This window comes from Fulmarus glacialis, unplaced genomic scaffold, assembly GCF_000690835.1.
Source record: "Fulmarus glacialis isolate BGI_N327 unplaced genomic scaffold, ASM69083v1 scaffold9787, whole genome shotgun sequence".
Lineage (NCBI taxonomy): Eukaryota > Metazoa > Chordata > Aves > Procellariiformes > Procellariidae > Fulmarus > Fulmarus glacialis.
This window is the reverse complement of record NW_009222609.1, coordinates 10,260-34,015: the sequence shown is the minus strand read 5'-3', so window position 1 is coordinate 34,015 and position 23,756 is coordinate 10,260. Positions and strand designations below refer to the sequence as shown.

The window sequence follows — 23,756 nt, the reverse complement described above, 5'->3', positions numbered from 1 at the left end:
GCTAGAATTACACTGATACTACAATAGTTGATCAAAATCTTTTGAAATCATATAGATCTCAGAAACATTGGATCCTAGCCCTTGTGGCAAAGCAATCAAATTTGAGACAGATTTAATGAAAATTTGACTTCTTCCTCAGAATAGACTCAAACTCTGAAACAGCATTTTAAGTCCTCTCAGGTATCACCTTGCCCTTCTTTTTTTTGGTTTTTTTTTTTGTTTTTAAGACATTTTTCCCTTCTATTATCCATCTATTTTTAGGGACAGAAGCTAGAATCTTTAAATGACAGTTTTCAGTTTCTGCCTGGCAAAGGAGTAAACTATGTACATTTGGTGTCATTTATGTGAAGAATTTATGTGAAGAATAATGTCGCTAATTCGTATGTCCATGTATTTTATTCCCATAATTAGGATTCATCCATATGCCCAGGCATTGTAAGTGGTATGATTTGGCAAAGAGATTTTAGTTCAAAAAGGGGTGGCCAGGCAGATTTGTTTGAGCAAGGTCTGTATCCTGGGGTTCATGTTTCTGTATATTCTCTGCAGAAATTGTACCCTGTACAAAATGCATTTAGGAAAGTGGACTTTACCAGAGCAGAGCAGAAGAGGCTACTTATGTACAGGGATGGCTTTTTGACAGTGCCAGTATGACTTGCAGAGAATGAGCATACATTCTGACACTGAAGGTGTATTTCAAGCCAATGGATCAAGAGCCCCTAAGCTGTGCTCATGGTCCCAAGTAGTGTTGCTGGCTCAGAGACAAGTAGAAGCAGGGTAGTGATCCTGAAGGTGAATGCAAAGTTTGGCAACCACAGGAAAGCAGGACAGTCAGTTTGGCTCTAGAAGCTGAAGCTGAATTTTACAAAATACTGCATTCAGTCTACATTGAGACAGAAGCTACAGAACACAGCAAATTTATACAGCAAGCAGATTTTAAACATTTTGGTGCCAAATCTCAATTTAAGCAGAAGTCTTTCCCCCTGGGAAGACAGTAGAAGGCAAAGTAACAAAAGTGAAAATCGATAGTAAAAGCAAAACAGAGAGGAAAAGATATCTCTTCACGGCAAAGCTTGATAATTGCATAACTGTTCCAAGTGGAAGAGAAAAGGTCAACAGGCGGATGACAGGCTGGTGCACAGAAAGCTTGTGCCTAGCAGGGGACAATATTTCACAGTGCATTGGAAGAAAAATGAATGATTATGCAGAAGTGACTAAGAAAATGCCAAACTGTATGGACAATAAGAGAATCTCTGAAGGCCTGGGTAAGACTATCCCATGGTGACACACAGTAATAGTGAGAGATATCCTATAAACTGCAGGACATTTGAGGTAGCACCAAACTCAGCAGAGCGATGGGAACAATGTCAAAATTAACAATGAAGTTGTACCAGATGGCAGAAGAGGGAGTCAAGGCCAGGACTTGGCAAAGAGAGGGAAAATGTTAGCCATCAGCCTGTCTGGATAGCAGCAGGAGGGATGAGATATATGAGCAACCTGAAGGATGAGCAGGACACTACTTAACAGAATGAAAGCACAGCAGTGAACAGATAGAGATTATACATCTAAAAAGCGGGTGGTAAGTTTGAAGACCACAATACGTTAAAAAATATAGAGCTGCAGCTGGTTTGTATCAAAGACCACTTTCACAGGACTATGTGAACTCTCTGGCCTCAGCAGGGGGGCAAAATGAAAGCGCAATTGTTCAAAGGAAAAATGCAATAAATCTTCTGGGAACTTAAATGGGAATGAAGTTGCAGGAGGGAAAAAGTTCAGCAGTAGCATGAGGACTGCCTACTCAGCTTGGGAACCTGGGGTTGTATTTCCGGGTGCACAGCTGATCATGAATATTTACTCTTTCCAACCCCTTCCTTGACTGAGTTTTGAATGGGGAAAAGTCCTTTCTATTCTCAGTTTCCTGCAAGGTCTTAGGTAGGGAACAGTTCACCTCTCCACTTGGCCTCTAAGGTTGAGTGCATCTTTGAAGAGATCCCCATTTTCTCCACCGTATGCTCTACTGGTAGTCTCCAAACCATTCAGGTTTCACAGAAGTCTGTGAAACAGCATATGTATTCTGCATATGTTAATACAACATCCATAACACAAAATGGACTGCATAATTTGATACAGATATAGAGCACTCAGTTAAAATATTTCTGTCAAATGTGAATTGTAGAATATTTGTGGTTGGAAGGGCTGTCTGGAGGTCTTTTGATCCAACCCTCCATTCCAAGCTAACTTCAGACTTAGAAGACCCTACTGGGGGTCTTCACAGGTTCAGTATTATGCCCAGCATAATGCAAGAGTGCTTTTGTCCAGATTTAAGGAGATATTTTTTCACCATGAGGAAAGTCAAGGTCAACAGGTTGCTGAGAGAGGCTGTGCAGTTTCCAGTTTTGCACGTTTCCAAGCCCAGACTGGATAAAGCCCTGAGCAGCCTGGTCTGACACAAGAGCTAACCCTGCTCTGAGCAGGATATTGGACTAGAGATGTCCTGAGGTCTCTTCCAGGCTGCATTATCCTGGGATCATATGAGGAGCTATGCACCACAGCTAGTATGCAAATCTCCCACCCACACGCAGGAACTCCAGGCTGAAATTGGAGTAATTTATCCATTTTGTTCTTAATGAGCAAACATTCCAAGCACATTCGCTTGTGAAAGGTAATCCTATGCTTTCCGGCATAAAGATTCAGCATGGGAACCTTCACAAACTCCTTCACAGTAAGCAACATTGTTACAAATTTAATTTGTTTTTCTGCCATTGCTCTAACTTCACTGAGAGCTCCTTTGATACATGATCATCTGTTGGCCCTGTAGACTCCCTGGCAAGCATACCATTTCTAGGATCTATTATTAGTTCAGATGTTTGTAGGAAGTTGTATCTCAAATTCTTTTTGTCCTGATTTATTGTGTGTTTACATTTAATCAGACAGAAATTGTGATCCCTCCTTTTTTTCTCATTTGGACATGACTTCAGGTTTTTGAAGGATGCCTTATTGCTTTTACTATCATCCCTCACCTTGCTAATTCACCATGCCAACATTTCTCTGCTCTTCATAAAGTCTTTTTTGACAGGTGGAATGCATTTACTTTAAGCCTCTGCTGTGTCTTTAAATAGACCTCATGCTCTTGATTCAGATGTCTGTTAAAAAAATAAAGGATAATGTAAAAATAAAAAAAAAATTCAATTGCTGTTAATGTTCCAAGGGAAAATGAAGATTCAGGTCCTTCAGCTTGCTTGTAGAGGAGGTTGAGAAACCCCCTGGGGTCAGCGGCTGGAGGGCCTGTGTCCAAGGCCAGCTCTGATGTGGTGCACCCATGTCACCTGGGATCAGATGCCGTGCGAGATGACTGTGAAAATCCTTGCCAGGACCCCCCCTCTGTCGGGAACTGCCTTTGAGTTCAAGCCCTGGCTCTTGGACATTGCCAGAGCCACGCTGTAGCTTTGTCTGTGCCTGGCCATGTTTGATGCTGCAGTCCTGACCCAGCAGCCTCATCACTGCAGACTTGTCCAGTGATTGGGCCTGACCCTGGTCACTGCCCCCAGACCTTCTTGTGTGGGGACTGGGGGAGCTGTGCCTTGTTGGGAGATGGCAGCCCTTCCCACCTTGCTGCCCGCAGCCGGCTCACCTCACCTTGCAGAGCTGTCGCTCTCCTCCTGGGTCCGTGGTGAGGAATGACAGACCATGGTGTGGGCAAAGTTAGCCGTTAACATCATTAAACACAGCCGCATCAGGAAAGCTCAGGCTGGCAGTTTCCTCATTTCTCCATTTTGTTCCAGTGCTGAAGATCTGTAAAGCAAGTGCAAGCTCCTGTCACGCCTCGCTCTGGGACTGAAGGCTGTAGGGGTGAACAGGATGTCTTCGGGGTAGGATCACTGCCTGCTGGCCTGCATCGTGAGAGCATGTCCTTGGCTGTTAACAAAGGTCTCAGTTTGACCCCGAGCGAATCACAGACATTAAACTCAGAAGTAGCCATTTCTGTAGTAACAGCTAAATTATAGCCCATAGGCTGAACGAAACCAAATTAGGGCTCTGTGTGCAGTATTTATTTGGGCAATTTCACTTAACCTTGCCATCTTTTAATTCCTTTTATACCTTGATTTAGTCACTTTGAAATTTTTTATAGTTCTGTTTATTGAGAAGACCACAAGAGACCTGAACTGAGTAATTTTCTGTTTCTGCAGTTTTGTACTTTAATGGCAAGAGAATCGTCTGTACATAAACTCTTTAAACAATAAACATCTTTATCTGCAGTGGTTTAGATGTTTATTATCTTTGTAGCACTTCATTTGCAGGACATAGTACCACCTTCACAAGAAATTGAATCGATTTGTAGTCAAAGTAGTGATTTTGGTTACTTTTTGATTTTGTAAGAAAAAAAGGTAACTTTTAAAGAGACAAAACATACCACAATAATGCAAAAAATACTTAAAATGGTAATTTATCAAGTTAAAGATCTCAGTTTGATTGGACAGTGAAATGCTGGACTGTATAACCCTTAAAAATTGCAAACAGTATTATACTTCTAAGGAAATACACTTCACAGGAAAAATTAGGCTATATTCCAGCCAGTTAGTGTCATGGAACAGATAATTGAATTCCTTGCTTTCTTGTCAACCCAGTAATATCATGTAACTCTCTTTAAATGTTCATGTAATCAGCAGTCTTTATGCTGGTCTGCATTTAATAGACTGAACTGTTTTTTCTTTGAAAACCAGTCTTATCAGCATTTCTTCTGCTCTTCTGTTCTTACAAAGTCTTCAGGAAAAAGTTGGTTTTTTTGGAATCGCATCCTACAGGTCACATGCAGCATAGAAACAAAACTCACCAAAAAAGTGATGCAGGTTTGTGCTTTATTTTCATCCAATGTTTTTTGAGGAAAGTAAAAAAGAAGTATATTTTCGAAAGAAATGGAGCCACTTATTACCACATCAACAGATAGAAACAGAGCAAAGTTCATCAGTACACACTGCTCTTCGCTTGCGGTTACTTGTCTGGTCCTTCTTTGAAATGTAATATCATGGTCGTGAGAGCAAAATCAGTTATCAAAGGCAGCCGTTGCCATGACTGCTAAGGCACAATTAACTCTTGCAATGCTCAGAAATGAACTAAAGGGAGTGACTGATGGCAGCTACCTACGCCAATGCCACCGTGCTACTATATACATGGATGGCAAAGGAGTTGCTCTTGATCTATTACATGATTTTCAGGCTTAACAAAATGCAGCACATACTTCAAAGTGAGATGCTTTCCAGGACTTGCAATCAGCATCTCAAATTTGGCTTCAAGTCTCTACAGACACAAACTGGAATATGCTGATGCAAATTGAATACAGTCTTGCTAAGATGGCAGCAGCACTTAAACAATTCCCTTCCATCTCCCCATTGCAAAAACTTTTTTCAGGTGTTTCTTTTGTTTAAGATTGTCTGCGCAGTTTTGTACAACTGTTTAACTGCTTTATTGGCAATAAGGAAGGGCATAAAATCTGTTATTGCAAGTGAGAAAGAAACATATGCTCCATGCTTAATATGCACCTGGAAAATATGCATTAAAATAATTTTTAAAAGCCCTTCACATTCAAGGGACTTTTTTTTCCCTACTTTTCTCTGTATCCCTAAACAATTGCTGGTACTACCATAATGCAACCATGGCAGGGGGAAGAGATAGGAGAAACTACTAAGGCTTTTCAGACCTATACCCATGGAACGGACAAGCAACAGGACATTTTCCTTTATGGGGACACCCCTGTGGGGCACACTAGAAACCAAGACACTGAACTAATCCAAATCAATGGGGAATAAAATCAGGATAAATGTGAGGCACAGGAGCTCTCTAAACCAGCTTTACTATCAAGGCCTCTGTAATGCGGAGCTATGGCTTGAAAATTCAAGCACTGGGCAAAGCCGTTTAAGGGGATGTTTGACAAAGACCCATAGCCATGCAAGGGAGTGTACTTCTGTGCTGACTATCCTCCTCAACAAAATCATTGCTCTCCACTGCCTGCTGCCAGAATCAGCCAGTCACTGGTTGCCTCCCACTGCCACCCCAGCTTGGTTCAGGGAGGGCGCGATACCTGCTGGGCCCCTCTGCACTTGCCACATCAGCCCATGCATGTGCCCTTCTCCTCTTCGCTCCCAAATCTCCTTGTCTGGGCCCAGCATCATATGGGTGTTTGCAATTAGGCATTTCCCAGTTAATTATCAACAACCTAAAAATCAACCCTGAGTCTTCAGACTTGCGCAGATTTTCTCACCCTGTAATTTGCTATGTATTCAGCAGTACCAATCTTACTATTTAACTCCAAAGCACTATATCCTAATATTGTCCAGACAGAAGCTAGCGAGACAGGAATAAAACAAGCAACTGGGCTGCAACAGCAAAGTGAGGTGCTAGCCAGGAACCAGGGCGTGACTGCCTCGACAGGAGAACACAGAGGTACAAATAGTCCTGAGTCACTTCTACTGTTTTCACGGTGCTTTGTTGCCACCTGATGGCCTGATGCAAGATTGCAAGAATGAAATTTAAAAAAGCACGTTCTTTAAGAAAGAGGTATCTTGCATTTCATTGGATCCACTGATAGCTTTAAAAAAAGCTTTTCAGCTCAAAGTCTTTTCATGTCCTGCTAATACAAGTCTCTGCTTCACAGGTAATAAAATTACTTTTCTTTGAAGTGACAGCCATAATTGCAATATACGCAACAACCATATTTTATTTGTATTTAGAAGGAATTTCTCTTTGTCTTTTGCAATTCCCTTCCTTAAGAGGACAAGATATCTGGAAGATAATGATGTCGTCAGGCCTGGAATGGCCACTAACATGGTAATGCTGTGATGCTTGATCCATACATCCTGATATTCCTCTGCTAGCCAAGATAAGTACTCCAGTTGCCCCTCATCCTGGCCCTCCTGACCACAGAAGCAGGGTTGCCTTGTGTGACATAGTCAATGTCCCGCTTCAGGTGTGGTGTTGAACCACAGGGATGCCCAGCAGGCACCCTGGACAATCCTGACCACATGATTTGCACATCTTTTTGTCCCTTTTCCCATTTCTTGACCCTACCTTTCTCTGTCCTTTTCTTACGTTTCTCTACTCCAATCCCCTTTCATTTAAACAATTCACCCCTAATTACCTTTTTCCTAAAGGTCCTAGTTTTCCTTCATGCATACCCAGCTTTTTTATTTTTGACACCCTGCCTAGGTGATCTTGGACCTATACAATATTAGCGATGTTGCTGGTCTTGCAAAGCTCTGCTCCCCAAAAGGTTCTCAATGCTCCCTCCAACCATCTTTGAAGTCTAGCTGTGTCTCACATCACTCCCCCCTAAGCACTGGTGAAACCCAGCCATCCCTCATGGCGCTGTCTCTAAGTTTTGTTGGCACCATACATTGTTATCTGTCACATGCAGCAAATTACTATGCTATGTCCAGTCACTGTCAACATCCTTTTCAAAGAGTGTAACCTCAGGTCAGGGCCTGCAGCCTTAAAAGTAGTTTTTTTCCTGCTCATTCCAGCTGGTTTAGCCATGTAAGAAACTCTTACTGGCTGCTTAATTTCTTTTAAAAATACTGAGGCAAAAATCCTATGGCTGAAATGGTTTGGAACTAATGGACTGGGCTCTACATTTATTGCCCTGGTGAAATCCCAGTGGTTGAAGGGTGGGCTCTGCCTTGGGACCATCATGTGTGGCTGACAGAGGTAAAGGGAACATGAGTTAACTCATGTCTGGATATGGGTACGGATATGGAGGGAAAGTATAGACACTGGCAGTTGTCACCTGTGACCTTTACTTGCTTTTTACATAGGTGGATGAAGATAATACAAAGAGAACCAGAGGAGGCCACATGCTCATCATATACAACACCTTTGGTTTGCAGCAGTTTTTAGACACAGAGAAAACAATGTTACTTATCGGCACTCTGAGGAAAGTGGCTGGGGCACAATCTGCCAGCTGTGGTTAGAACATCTGTTTCCACAGGCTGGTTTTTTCTGAGGTGCTCTAAAGTGTTTCTTGAATCCACAGTTGGAGAACTTCTTCTGAGGGCATCACATGCACCATCAGGTCACATTGCTCAGCTTCTTCACTGCCACACAGTATCAGCTGGGGGGGGGGCTCTGATACTTTCTGTAAAACAAATGCACTCACTCAAACACCCTCAGGATGATGAGCTAGTCTGTCTGTCTTGTACTTTTTCCCCACAAACCGTTCCTCTCGTCCTTCCTGCCACAACTGCCCAGAGACCCAGTGCTCGGGAACCCAGAGCCACAAAAGGTGTTGCCTGCATTCTCACTTGAACTGGACAGCACATTTAAGCTACTGACTTAAACATACTTCTCGTGAGTGAGCGAGAAAAGAGGCTGCTTTTGATGGTTTCTCCTCACCAAAGAGTTGAGAAGCTCAGTGCTGGTAGCAGGGGACATGGAGCAGTGTTGCCAGCGACACAGCTGTTTTGTTCAGGGAGCCGCTGGTCAGGGAAGGTCAGTCCATGCCTCCCAGGCTGCTTCCCCACAAGCACCAGGAGCACCTTCCCTGTTCAGGGCTCTAGGCTGAAGGCAGAGACAGCTGTAGAGCCAACTCATGTGGGCTGCTTGACCCCTGCAGCTCAGCTCATCACACTGGAATGAGCAAGGCTTCCTATACATGTGTCTGCTTTTTCTGCCTGCCCCATGCTCCTGTGAATACCCAGCACCCTAAAAACCAATAAAGTACAATAAAAAAAGTTACCAGTGTTAAGATTTTACTTGTTTTCCAGGTAAGGAAAGGCAGGGTCAAAGCAGCCACAGCAAAGCCAACAGAGGAGATGAGGGCAGTAACCAGTAACATGGATCTGCCACCTAGAAACAACAGAAGCAGCAAAACTGCTCAGAGAGACTGTGAGTACAGAACACTCAATACAGCCAGCCTGCACCCTCTGCGGCTGCTCTTCCCACCCACCCTGGTGAGATCCTTTGTTGGCACACTCCAGGGAAGGATACCAGTGCCAGCGTAGGCAGCTGCACTCCTGAGTCTTCCTTTTTTTACCTCCCCCAAGGAACAAATGGGCAGCACATTTGCAAACAAGACAGGAGATATCGGGTGGAAACAAAAAGAAGAGCTGTGGGCTATCCTTCTTGGGCATTACTACATGAGGGGAGTAGGAAGGAAGGCTGGCTGTTACCTTGTGCCCTCACGCACTGTGTCTGGCTGAAGCTGCTGCTTCTGTTGATCGTCTCGACGTACGTCTGAGCTTTTACACAATAATCAGGTCCTGCCTCCATGGTGTCCAGGTGAACCACGGAGCTGACCTCTTTCACCACCTTCTGTTGCATCTGCCACAGGCCCAGGAGAGAGAGCATCAGAACATAGGGCAAGGACCTAATTAAGAATAGGAGTCTTAATACGATGCTAGCCCAGACTTTACTGGGAGAAAAAGGAAGGAAAATAATAGGAGTACGAGGTGTCGGAGAGGATTGTGTGAGTAACAGAAGAGAGGGAGAAAAGCAGCAGACAAGGAAGCACAGTGGAGTGCAGAATGAGACCACACAGGTCTGGAAGGGTAGGAGGGGACGGAAAGAAAGAGCTGTGAGTCAGAGGCATAATGATGATGCTGGGCCACAACGCTAGACCATGACCTACTCCCTTGGTGTAAGGGCTTGATGACTGAGTAAGGTCTTACTGATCTGAGTTTTTGCTGGGATGCCAAAATCATGCCTGTGCTAGCATGATATGATAGAAGTGCCAGAACCATGCTGTGATAGGGGTGTGAGAGCTGGGTCAGGACTCTGGAGCACAGAGAGGGGATGGACTGGGCTAGTGAGGAGCAAGTGAATTTGGTGTGTGCAACTGTAACACTTAAACAGCATATGAACACCGGTACATTATTTTCTTGCAATAAATAGGACTCCATTAACTGCTAGCAAAATGAAGTTGCTATTCCCAGTCCTCCCAGTCATGAGAGGACAGGTAACAATTAGCTAGTTGCTTGTTGTGTTGCAGATGCACTCACAGCAGGCCTGATCCGCCTCCAGCATCACACACATACCTCCACCTCCAACAAACCAGTAGGGCTCTCCTGGCAGGGCAAGTCCTTCTCTCCATCAAAATATCCTTCTCCACAGAAACGTGATCTTGAGGGCCATTAGTTTGAGAAGATTTCAAGGACAAAATCAGGTCAGTGACTACCTGGGCTATGTAACTGTCCTGGTTTTGGCTAGGATAGGGTTAAATTTCTTCCTAGTGCTGTGTTTTGGATTTAGTATGAGGAGAATGTTGATAACACACTGATGTTTTCAGTTGTTGCTAAGTACCCTGCTAGTCCAAGGACAGCTCCCATATCTACTGACTGAGCTAGGTACACAAGATGGGAGGGAACATAATCAGGACAGCCAGCTCAGCTGGCCAACGGAGTATTCCATACCATGTGACGTCATGCTCAGTATATGAATGGTAGGCGTGATCCAGGAAGTAGCGATCGCTACTTGGTTATCGGTCAGCACGGGTGGTGAGCAATTGCATTGTGCATCACTCATTTTGTATATTCTATCATTATTATTATTATTATTTTCCCTTTGCTGTTCTATTAAACTGTGTTTATCTCAACCCACAAGTTTTTCTCACTCTCACCCTTCCCCCCCAAGTTTTTCCTCCCTCTCCCCCTCCCGATTCTCCCCCCGCCCCCCTGGCGGGGGGAGTGAGCGAGCAGCTGCGTGATATTTAGCTGCCTGCCAGGTTAAACCACGACAGTCCCCTCTTGCAAAAACCTCAAATCAGACAAGTCAAATGTGACAATTATTAAAAAAAAATTAAAAGAGTCCCAGCAGAGAACTGGATATGTACCAACCAGCAAACCTGATGCTTGTGACAGTCCAGTTGGTAGAAACTCTTCTGAAGTTTGGAATTAATGTTTAGGTGATTAATATCATATACTGAAGAAGAGTTAGCATTTCATTCGTAAAAGGAAATCAGACACAAATCTGTATTATTCTTTCTAAAGTGTCAGAAAGCTCATGGACAAGGTTGATCTCGTCTACTTGGATTTCCAAAAGGTAGTCAAGAAGATCTATTTCAAAAGCCTATTAAGCTAACAGCCATGGGATAAAAAGGCATCAGAGCTCTGAGTGCACAAACCAGGCTGCAATGGCCCTGACCAGCCCTGCCCGGCCTCTCCCAACCTTCCCCCTCCTGTCCACAGCCCAGGAGGCCCCTTTAAGCTCAGCCCAGGACCTTCAGTTCCTGCCTGAGCTATGCTGGAGGTGTGCTGTCTCCAGACCTGTCTCCTGGATGGACCTTCGACCTACATTGTACTTAGCTTGTCTCCTGGATGGACCCTTGTTAAGTACATTGCAGCCTCGTCTTCCAGCCCTGTCTCTGGCCCTATCTCCTTTTTGCTCCTGATTGGCGTCCCTGTACGGACCCTGGGCCTGGTTCATCACTTGTCTTGTCTGTGGCTGCTGATGGACCCTGTTACCAGTACCTGGTTCTGCTCACTCTGGTCAGACCCTGCGTGTCTGTGCCTCATTGGCGAGGGCACTGCTTGCACTGGGATCACCCTTGGCTCCTGGCTTGCCTGCTCATAGTGAGCAGCCCTGCTCCTGCTGCTTCCTGATAGAAGAAAGACTTTTGTATGGTTAAATTGCTAATCCTTTCTCAGAGTGGAAGGAGGTCATGGTGGAGACCCATGCAGAGCTGTGCTCACCACTGTATTACTATAGATGATCTGGAAGAAAAATGAAAACTGATACATGCTAATAACACTAAAAAGCCACTTCAGAATAGTAAAGATGACAGGCAGCTGTGAAGAACTGCAGGAGGACCTTATAATAAAATGACAAACGAAATTCAACACAGATAAATGTGAAATGATGTTCATGAAAATTTTTCCCCTTCATTTTTACACAGTCAGTGACTCGACCTTAAGTTGAGCATCCCCCATCAGAAACAGGAACTTGGGGTTCCGGTTTCATGGAATAGTCAGCTCTGTGGTAGTCACACATGTTAACAATTGCTGGGAAAAGAAAAGAGCGTGAAGGTGTGTTTTGTTCTATGGTGTTAACCCATAGTGCTCCTGCACCTTGAACTGTGAAGATTTACTCCCTGCCCACCTTGGTAAAGACAAAAAGAGCTGGAAGGGCTTCCATAAGAAACAACTGAGTAGGCTGGGAGTCCTTGGCCTGGAAAGAGACACACAATATAAAACTATTAGAGTGGCGGGGAAAGTGAATAGGGAATAACTGTTCTCTCCCTCTCCAAAACCAAGATTTAGACTGCACAACAGTTAAGCTGCAGAACTTCTGACTACAGGAAGTTGTACATGTTAAGTTTACATGGCTTGAACAAAAATTCATCAAGGGCTATTAATGATATCAGCTCTGGCTCAGGAATTTCCTGCAGCCGTGTCTCTGAAATCTCAGAAAATAATCTAAGTGTAATTACACAAAGGCCCTCTCCTTATTATCTTCCTTGGTCATCTCCATTGCCCACTGGCAGAGAGAAGATACTGGGTTTGAAGGTTCCATGGTCTGACTTTATATGGCTGCTTTCACGCTTTTATGTTCTTAGGTGCTATGGAAGCACCAAGTTCCCAGGAGAAAAAAATAAAATTGATGTCTAATGAAAACAGAAGGACCCAAATGGAACACAAATTGTCACTGCTTCAGTATTACCCAGGTGTAAGCAATGCCCTCAGCTAAGCAAGTTACAGCTCACTGTCACAGGCAAGCTGTTTTACAAAAAACTCCTGAGAGAACTTTGTCAGCGCCTCAGTGTGACACCTTAATCTTGGTCTGAATAAACCAAATGATGTTCAGAGAAGAAGGTGAGCATAAACACCTTCAGTTCCTGACTTCTGGTTTCTTTCAATAGTTGAGGTCCCTGAGGGGATTCCTCCGATTCCTCTTCCCAGAGAAGGAAATGTGGAAGGAACAGACAAGCTTCTCCATGGAGGTAAGAGCAACCCACTGGTACGTGCAGAGGAATATGGCACATTGACGCCAGGCAGGTCCTTCAGCCTCACAGCGGGAGCTTGGACTGGCAAACAGGCCCTGGGCAATGTCTGTATGCTTTCACTCTAAGTATGTGGGCTCTCTGTTATTGCCCAAAACCCAAGGGTAAAACTCACCCTACTCTCCTGGCCCTTCTTCCAATAGAGAACACAGAACTGAAAGGCAGGCCCCATGTCTTCCAGCTCCACTAGTAAATGATACCCATCTGCTATGACCTTCATCAGAGGTGGGGTCAGGGAAGCTGCCAACACAGAGAGAGCACCATTATCACACCAGAGGCAACCCTTAAAAACTGTCTTCCCTTTCCCAGATAGGAGAAAAGAAGAAGCTGCCATCGTGAGCACAGTATCGTTAATCTGGAATAATAGCTGGTTGATTCAGTGGGGCAGAAATTTCTCTCTGCCCTACCTCCCAGTACATCTAGATATTGTAGCTGACTTTGAGCAGGAGGAGGACCATGACTGGCATTGCAAACAGGAGTTTGGCAATAGCTGAATTGCACAGAACTTGAAAGGTTTTGAATTATCTCCAGTGGAGGAAGTGTCTGGCCTGAGGGTCCCGTGTGATCAACAGTAGCAGAACCAGCTGGGCGACCAGAAGTTGAGACACCAGATCAGGCCAGTTCTTCTGCTCCTGGGCATTAGCTTAGCACTAACATACAGAACAGGAGCTGTGAAACCACTGCTTCTTCATGGGAATTTTGGCAGTTATTCAAAGGCGAAGGAAAAAGCAATATGAGCCTCTGAGCCTCAGGATAACTCTGGCATTTCACATGAATCCTGATTTTCTTTTAGTATCTACATGGTTTTAGACAGACTTGGGTTGATGACCTGCTGTGACTTAAGTTCTTGTAAATGTATGCAAGTAAATCTGTAGGTGATTTGCTTCATGCTTACTTTGATATTCAAAGCTTTGTTCAGTCTGAGGAATATTGGTGAAACAATCAGAATCAATCAAGCATGTACGAAACTACACACTGTACATTTGTGAATCGGGAATCAAGGCAGCACAGAGATCATATTTGCACTACTTATGTATGTCATTCTTTACCACTCTGTTGTAGCTGAAACTGGTTTCAACCTCCTTGCTTTCAAGAAAGGAAGGAGAGCAATGTATAGGAATATACAGAAGAGATGTTCTTAATAGAACTTGCTCTTATATCCAGTGAATTGCCATGCATACTGAGCAATAAGAAAACATAAAATCCAAGTATGTTCATGATGAGTGTGCCACAAATGGGAGGCCTGGAAAACTACTTTACACTTTTAAATTAAAAGCTGAGAATCTGCTTAACATGATGTCTCAAAATAAATAAAGTGATAACATCATTTGGAGGTTAAAAACAAATACTGGGTTAATGTATTAACAAATGGACATTGCAGGATGCAACTACTAACCAAACAGGAGCATTTATATTTATCTCTGTGCTGGCACACTGGATACTAACTAACTATCTGAATTTTGATAAATGAAGAAGTAAGACTGATTAAATTGTTAGTTTTAGGATGATCTTTTAAAAGTCTTTTCCATGTGTCATCATACTTTATGTGTATCTACACTTAAGGCTTTGACATTGGAACTTTTTTAGTCTAGAAGTACTGTGGGCTGTGCTAATGCCCTGACTGTCTACAAACCACATACGGAACCTGTGGGCTGTGCTTTGAATTCCTTAGTTCCTCTCAGGCTCAATGCCAGGTTTCCTAAGAGATGCAAAAGCAGAGACAAGGGAAAGCGAGCAGTAAAAATGCGTAAGTACAAGAACTTACAGTGACTTTTCTTTCTCCTTTAAACATTTGTCCATATATGCATATTCACATTGCAGCCCATTGCAAGCTGTATCCTCTGAATTTTCACAGCTTAGCCAGAGGATTGTATTGAGGTCTCTAAGACACAGGACCAAGCTGTCAAATACTTCATTGTACCATGAGAAAGTTGCTGCTTTTCTTCATGAAGAGGGTCAAGCTAAGGAATATCCTTCCCCTATCTCTGCCTGACAGTGTGGTCTGTGGCTCAACCCTGTGCCACCATAGCTGCTGGCAAAGGAAAGGATTTTTCATGGCTTAACTCTGTGCCACCATAGCTCCTGGAAAAGGGAAGGATTTTTCATCTAAAGCACTATCTAGAAAATACTTCCACACCAAGAGACACACTCACAAGTGTGCCACACTTAGGTGGCACTTCTGTGGGTGCTGCTTTGACTAAGTGCTCTGTATGAGTGAGGACTGCTCACTCATGAAGTAGCAGGTAACTTCCATGACTGATGAAGGTTTATGATAGGGTCAGCTCTGGCCTTGGACAGGCAATTTCTCCCCTGGCTAAAACTGATGACTGCTGCCCATCCCAGACTGAGAGTTGCACTCCAATAGTGACCTCAACAGAGGTTTTCCACCACGGTTTCTATCGCTGAAAGCAGTTGACTACATGGCAGAGAACAGAGGTAATGATTCCAGAGGAACGCTGGAAATAGTATGCTAATATTAGGCTGCAACATGATCCTTGGGTTGAGCTGGGCCTCAAGCTTTGCAGGAGTTGGAAGGATATGGAGAAAATACCCTGCATTGCTAGACTGCAGCAATGCTACGGTTTCCATTTTTCTTTCCTCTTCTGAGGTTACTTCATGTATCAGACAACATGGGAGGAGGGAATCATGTCTGCAAGGGAGCAGGATTTCCAGGACAGCATGAGGCAGATAGAGGGTGACATGGCTGTTTTCTAGAGTAAGTGCTTCCATAGGGTCAGGTTCTGGACCCTCAGAAGTGACTAGATGACACAGATTAGATGGAACATTGACAGCAACCCTGATTGATCAGAACTCTTCGGAATCAGGGGCAAGAGTGGCCAACTTGCCAAAAGAAATGCATGGAGTCTTCTTACCTATCTTTGAAGTCCTTGAAATTCAAGCCCTGGTAAATTTGGCCCTGCCTCAGGAGGAACTCATGTCTAAGAACTGTCTAAGAGTGAAATATCCCAACGCAGCACGAAAGGAGCTGAGAAGTAGGATGTACTCTGTGTGTTTACATGCTTTGTGTGACATGCACAGTACACAAACGTGCACGTGAGGAATCCCTCAACACTGAACTCTGAGAAATTAACACGACCAATGTAGCTTAAGCCAAATAGCAGGACTCACTTGTGATGCGATTGAAGAAACCTTTCAGGGTGCCCCACTCTGATCTTCTAGCACCAACGTCTGCCCTTACACGCAGGTTATAGGCCACAGTGGCTGAGATATCCTCTGTCATGTTACACACCGTGGCTGTGATGAGTGAACATTCACAGATGGGAATCCAGCTCTCATTGGCGTACTCTCGTTCATACTCCCTGAGGAGAGGAAAAGAAAACAGACAGGCAACAGTCTGAGAGGAGATGTATCTGTGACATGGGCTAAGGCTGCTTGCTAGTTCTTTCCAGGTAAAACCAGTACTGGGATACATTGGGGCTGGAATACCAGGCGTATATGAAACCAGTATGGGAGTGTTTTAGATCTTATCTAGAGAAAATATCCCAGAGCCAGCTTGTTCATGAGCCAAACGCAGCACGATATTGTAGGAGGTGGGGATAGCCAACGCAGTGTTGATGCATCAAATCCTGCCCACTCACTTGACTTGATCATCCCTGGGAAACCAGAATTCCAAAGCCATACTGTGACACAAAGCAAACTCAAGACGTAGCAGAAACCTCCTGTAATGTGTGGTAAACGTTTAAAAGATTAACACTGAATAAATCTCAAATGTTTTCTCTTTCCTCTTCTAAATAAACTGTTGCTAATTTTCCTAACTTTTGAATTCTTTGGACAGGGGCAGTTTTCATATGTAGGCTTCATGCACACCTTGGATTACTTAGGTGTCTATTAACCTGTAAACAGTCTCAGAATTGGAGCAAAAGGATTTTTTTCCCCCACTTGTGATCAACACTGCTGGAGTATCAAACTTCTGTTACGCTTGGGAACTGAATAGTGCTCAAGACATCCAAACAGTGCAGGATTTTAAGTCTAAGTAAACAGTGTTCAAAGAGCAAAGAAGAAATAAAAACCCAGAAGTTACCCCTGAAACTCCACAGAGTATCTCACAGTTTCTCCCTGGACGATCACAGGACTCCAGGTTAAGAAGTGTTTCATGTTGATAGAAAGAATGGAGATGTTCTGAGGTGCTGGCAACAAAGCATCTTCACCTAAAATTCCCAGCAAAAGAAAAAAAAAGAAAGAAAGAAAAAAGGTATACGAATATACTAGGAAAAAAGCTTAGAAGAATAGTGCAAAACTGTGTTTTGCATCAGAAATACACACTCTTCATTTCGCTACTGTCACTTCAGTGTTTGAAGGTATTTTACAGAGAAGAAGAAATGACAACCAAAGAGCAAATGACAGAGCAGTTAAGCTGGCACTGCTTACAGAAAGGCAAAGCATGCCTTTTCATTATTTCAGTGTTTTTCATTGTATCAGTAAAACAGTGAGAAAAGGTCAAGCTTTTATAAAGCCATCCAATTCGATTTAATGAAGACAAGTAACAGATACTCTATTGCACTCTATAGACTGTTCTCAATGGATGTCATGGTTAGAAATGTGGTATTTCTTTCCAGGCTTGACTGGACTGGACACTGTAAAAGATCCCAGCTCTGGTACAGCTTTTTTCATGTTGCAGGATTCTAACAATTTAAGTGCTTGTAGGCTGTAATCAAAGTACCTCTTAATAGAATAAACTTATTCAATGGACTATAAATGAAATTATTACATTACTCTGAGATCATCAAAGCATAAGTATGGGATGGTACCTACAGTGTAGTTAATTTTATCCTATGGCATCTTAATGTAAAATCCTTAGCAGTGCTTGGACCAGAGCAGAGAGCGCAGGATTCTCCACAGGCACATCCTGCACTACACTATGGGAACAGACTTCTCTTTGTTGTGCTACTTTCCAGCCCCAGGAAAATTACATTCTCTCTGCTCAGCAGGGAATGGTTTCCAAGGAACCATTGGAAGGGAGGAATGGATGGAGCAGTTTCAACCAACCCAGTGTAGCAGTGGTCATTTCAACACTCTCCCAGAAACAAGGTAACTGTTCTATCACAATGTATCTATGTTACCTAAAGATTATTTCCTAATTATTTTTTTTAATTACATCTATTTCACTTAACAAGGTCTATCTTCCATTAGTCTTTAACTGTTATTAAAAGAGGGTGTCTTCTTTTAGGCTGTGTTTACAAAGTTACCCAGTTAATGTCAGCTGTTGTACCCAGGATCAAAACCAGGTTGACAAGTCCACGAGCAATGTTTTCATGCTGATTATTCTTTTAAAGCATTGGAACAACATCGGACTTCTTTCTGCTCTTAGAATATTCCCTGTATTCCTATCTTTATAAAATCACTAATGATGTGGAGAGCCTTGATGTCAACTCTTTTATGATTCTTTGGCATAAGTTATATGGATTTGTTGACACAATGCTCGGCTGTTCTTTAAACTATAAGTTAGATATCTATGGGATGAGAAGCTTTCTTCCTTGACATTTAGATAGTGGAAGAGTCACTGTCTGCCATATCAGCAGTTCTATCACTTATGTCCGGTTGGGGATCCATACTACTGTCAAGGCACCTTTTGTCTTTAAAAAAAAAAAGTCTTTATTGACCTTCACTCTGCAGCTCAACCACCCATTTGGTCTCTTGTATTCTCCATGTTTCTCAACATTTAGATTGTTTGCTACTACTTTTCCTTGTACTCTTGGTTCCCATGTTAATTTTGGGAGTTGGCATACCTAAGTGCATGAATTACCTAACAGACTTCAGTTACATGATCAGACACTAGTTTTTCCACATGACTCATGCACACGATGATGTTCCAGGTCTGAACAGGGGTGAACTGCACTGGAGCGTTTCCTAATTTTTTAAGTCCGTGACTTTCGGACTTTTTGGATATATTTTTTTTTCTATTCAACAATACTGGACCCTATCTTATTAAACTGTCTAGAAACCAATTTTAAAAGAAGAAGATAGTTCTGAGTTGGACTATCTACCTTTTCATGGCCCAAAGATTATTTTGTATCTGGTTGAGACCAATCTTCATTTCCTGGCTATGCTTAGCTTAGTACACTGTTTTCCTGGTTTGCTGGCAAAACCAGTGACTCTTCTATTGGCACAGTGAGACCTGACACCTCACTTCAGCTGAACCATAAAAGTTTGTATACAGACACTAAGGTTTCTTTCTTCCTTTCATTAGGAAAAACTCTGAGCCTAATGACAGCGTATGTGTCTCTATAAAAAAAGGAGTTCACTGATTTAAGTTTCTTTTTGGTATTAATAGATTCAGGATGGGCACAAATTCTGCTACTCATAAGAACTCTTCTCCAAGAAAAAGAAGATACATAAAAACCTGATACTCATATGTGTTATCTACAGAGCATATTTGCTGATTTTTACAGGGCCACATACCTTCTGTGGCAAACCCATAGCACACCGCAGCTATTCACTCAGTGCCGTGGAGTGTCTGCATTTTAGTGTCAGAAAACTAAGTCACCAGCACTGCAGGTGAGACAATGGTGGTGGGGTACAGTGTTATGGACATATAGTTCACATGAATGGTGCACTAGTTTGGACATCTGCCTTCAGATGACCAAACTGCACCCCTAGAGAAAGATATTCTTTACGTTTCATAATCAAAGAATACAGAAACAGGTATCTGCGTGGGCGTAAGTATACATATATATATGTGCACGTGTGTGTGTAGCTGTTACGTGTAAAAATTATAAGATTTTGTGCTTGTACGGTTAAATAATTAAATAACAAATACACTAAAGTGAAACTTATGATTCAACTTTAGTATGTCTCACTTGATTGTATATACAGAGATGTTTGTAACTGCATAACCATGCCCTATTGCAAACACAGTGGACAGCTCTCAGGACTGAATCAAAAAGGTGTAAAGCTAAAACTTGAAATCTTTTCATCCAGTACACAAATTAAATCGGGTCCCTGAGCAATAAAAACAATGATGCACTTCCCTGATTTCTGCCTGGGACCCAGAGCCATGCTGAAAGCTGTAGTTCAGAAGAGAGGTTCATGATCTTCCAAAATACTGTTGATTTAGACATAACGTATCCTGTGTCATATACAAACAAATTATATTCATGGTTTCTCCAATCCATCTGTTGCAACAGCCCACAAAACAATTGTAAGCAAATACACACTGGGAGAAGAGACAATTCTACGTTATATAAACAGTGAAAGCACCGAGTATAAACAGGGAAGTATGTTGTTTCAGTACTAAAATACTCCATTAACTCTGGTCTATGCATTTTGAAGGGAAAAGAAACAACAATCATACAAAGTGCAAGAAACAACTGGACAGAGAGAGCAGGCAGGACCCAGAAGGCTGTTAGCCCGGGGCTGCGTACCACTTCCATTTGATTTTGGATTCACAAGCAATATGTAAATAGCCTCACAGGAAAAGCCAAACTAGAGTCTTTCAAGCCAGGGTACTGACTCTTACCCTAACATCTCCAGTCATGCCAAAGAAAAGACAAGTCCAGATTTCCTCTGTAAATAGTATTTTTGCCTCCTACCCTATCAGCAGTATATTCCATTCCATTTGTTACACAAAGAATGGATTTCCATTTAGAATGTGATCACTTCTCATTTAACATTTTTCTCCTCTTTGTGTTAAACTTAAAGAATGTACCATTAAAAAACCCAAACACTTTCATTACCAAGTCCAGTACATTTGTCTGTCTTACTTTTCAGTTTGGAATGCCTTAAATAAACCCTGATAAAATTCCATTGCTCTGGGATAGATTTTGATACCCTTCTTTCTCTGTGAATATAGAACACAATAATATTTCATCACTACTACTTCATCATTGCTTGCTGTTACTTCATCACTACTATCACCACTACTTACTGTTAAATGTAAGTGAACACTGCAAAAATATTAATAAAATTACTTCTTTTTTCATAATAGCCTCTCCTTTCAGGGGCTCAACAAACACAAGAAAAAACAGAATCAGTGTTGCATAGTGTTCAGAAGTGCTTTCCCTCATCTGTGCTTTTTCTGGCATGCCCCTTAAAATTTTATGTACAGGGCTGAGAAATCCTTCCTTACTGCTGTGCTAATAAGCATTGTCTTTTAACTTCCAAGCATTGTACCATTTAATCTCCTTTTTCTAATCTGGAGGACAGCAACGTCACCAGCTTCTTCCATCTTCGAGCAAGGTCTGCCTCTCCGCATTTGAGGAAATTTCAGTGAAGGGGAATCTGACAAGGGAATTCTGAACTTTAAATATAGGTGACAAGAAAATAGAGTAATGTCTGTAACACCCCAAAAAGCTAAAGGAATTTCTTTGTAAGCTAAATGGTGAAAATGAAAGCCGTACATCTTTAACTCCTAGAAACACAGCATTTTAGACAACAATAATAAATTATGCTAAACAATCTCTTCGGCTATAACTCTAATTGCCCTCCCTCATTTGCCGATTGCACAAACTGACTGCAAAAGGCAAGAGCCTAGCACATACCCCCCTTGCCCATTTTCTCCCCAGCACCTGGGATACAAAGCGTGTACTCCTGGCCTAGATGGGAACCACACTGTCTTCTATCCTGGTGTCTGCTCTGCGCAACCACAGGGGCAGATTTAGAATAAGCCTTCAATCAAAAAATATTCTTTGCTCAAAAAGGAGACTAGGACACAAATTTTCGTATTTCAGGTCAAGGCAAAGAGGATGGGGGACACAGTGTAAGTTATCCCACTTTTCTCTGCTACTGTCTGTCACAGTGTAGAAGACAAAATTGGATAAGTATCTGGCTGAGCAAGACTGGCAGTCACGACACACACAGGCAACATCACTCCTGTGCAGAAACATCACACAACTAGCCAGGCCTTAAACAAAAATACAGAAAAATAAAACCAAATTTCTTTAAAGAATAGTTGCCCAGCGCTGCCATCTTTTAAAAAACATTTGTCATAATCTTCTCTATTCCACAGAATAAACTTTCAGAGCATATGCAACTTGACGCCAAGCCAGTGGTTTCCATACCTAGCAACTAAATACTATAAATAATGATCCAAAGTGTTTTGCTGGCCAAGGAAGCTACAAAATTATTTTTTCTGAGGCAGAGAACAAAATGGAGGAAGACACAACCTGAATTCAGGAGCTAAAATGGCACATTTAGAGAGACAGAACTGAGCAAAATCCAAGCACACTGGCAAGCCATGTTTGCCCTCTAGAGGACTGACCATCACAAAAACACTGAAGTGTAGTCAGGAGATCTGAGGCCAAACTCCTTCTAGGAGATGAGCCTAGCATTTACTTGGAGAAGCAGATTACAAATTGCATAACCTCCTCCCAGGGTAAAGGAGACCCTTAGTGAACATTTTTGAGCTATTAATTAACACTTTATACCCTTCCTTTCTGACCCTGCATCCGCTCCACAGGCAGGGCATCCCCTGTGCTCAAAGAGATCAGCATTAAAAGAGGACTCAAAAGTTCGATTTCTCACAGAACAGCAAAAGAGCAGAGACAAATACAGTATTAGTAAGTTAATTTCCTTCAAACTGAAACTCCCCTTTAGATTTCAGAATTGACTTGCAGAACATAGAATTTATGGATTGTCTTTCTCATTTGCTTATCCTAGTATTAATTTTAGACAAAGAATTAAAATTCAAGATCACCTGACCTCATAGTATTTGGCTTAAGTTTTGTAGAGGCATCTTTAACAAAAGGACAAAAGACTTTTTGTTTCTCACAACCCCTTTGTCTTCTGACTTAAATCAACTGAAGATATTTTAGTGATTTACCTGTGAGATTTGGTGCAATCAGAGTGCTGAGGAAGAAGCAGATGAGCTTTAGTGACATTTTGCTCGCGCTTGTTGCCTTTTCCCACATTCATACCCTGTTGCACAGCTCAGAAACTTCCCTTCCTAGACAGGGAGCCCTGTCTGAGCCAGCCATGATGCGATCGAAGTGGAGACTCTAGGGGAATACTGCAAACACCAATTCTCTGCCTGCCTGCGCCAATACCAAAGCTGTACATACATTGTTTGTAGGGGTGTAGTTACAAGGTGTGCCAGGGTAATCTGATGCCAGCATTTCTTTACAGGTCTGTGCAACTGCTCAACTGGATGGCATAACTCTGTTTCACTTAGTTAGCAATTATATGTGTTAAACAAAGACATTATAAGGAGGAAACAGGATTCATTGGATATTTCCATATAGTTTATATAGCTGTAAATGCTCATTTTTCTGCTCAGCCCCCAAACTAGATAAATCCTGGTGCTTCCAAGCACCAGGAAAGACCCCCAGTATTAATAAGGCATGCCTGTAACCACAGACCTTGCACACAGGAGTGGGAAGGACTCTGTGCCTCTGGGCTGGCAGAAGGGAGTTGTGTGTGCTCCAATTTATCTTCAAATACTATTTTCATGGCATCTGTGTTGGGTGTGTACTGAGGACATTCTGTTTTCAGATCTGATTTGGTGCAGACACATGTATCCCAAGGTTTTTCCACCTTCCAAGGCCTATTGCTCTCCATCTTGCCTCTCAAGCAAAGGCAGGCTCTTCAGCTTGATCCAGCTCTGAGACCTTCTTAGAAACCCAGACCACCTGCTGGCTCCAAGGCTGCAGCAGCAGCTACCTTTGTGCTTGTGAGGCCGGTTTCTTCAGAGGCCAAGGGAAAGACAAAGTTTAGGTGGAAGTTTTTTATGTTCTGCAAAAAGCCATTTAAATCAAATTAAATTCTGACTGTACAGATAATGGGGGAAAAAGCCAAATCCTACCAAATGCTTTTAGCTCTGATG

General features: G+C 42.6%; 1 protein-coding gene across 1 annotated transcript; it reads right to left on the bottom strand.

Moving 5' to 3' along the window:
• Positions 1-7,996: 7,996 nt before the first annotated feature.
• Positions 7,997-22,815, bottom strand: IL20RB (interleukin 20 receptor beta). Its single transcript, XM_009581501.1, has 7 exons — positions 22,758-22,815; positions 17,022-17,148; positions 16,109-16,299; positions 13,095-13,219; positions 9,156-9,306; positions 8,723-8,832; positions 7,997-8,122 (listed from the first exon to the last, which is right to left on the bottom strand). The coding sequence occupies exons 1-7, from the start codon at positions 22,813-22,815 to the stop codon at positions 7,997-7,999; spliced, it is 888 nt and encodes a 295-aa protein (XP_009579796.1).
• Between the last annotated feature and the right edge of the window lie 941 nt (positions 22,816-23,756).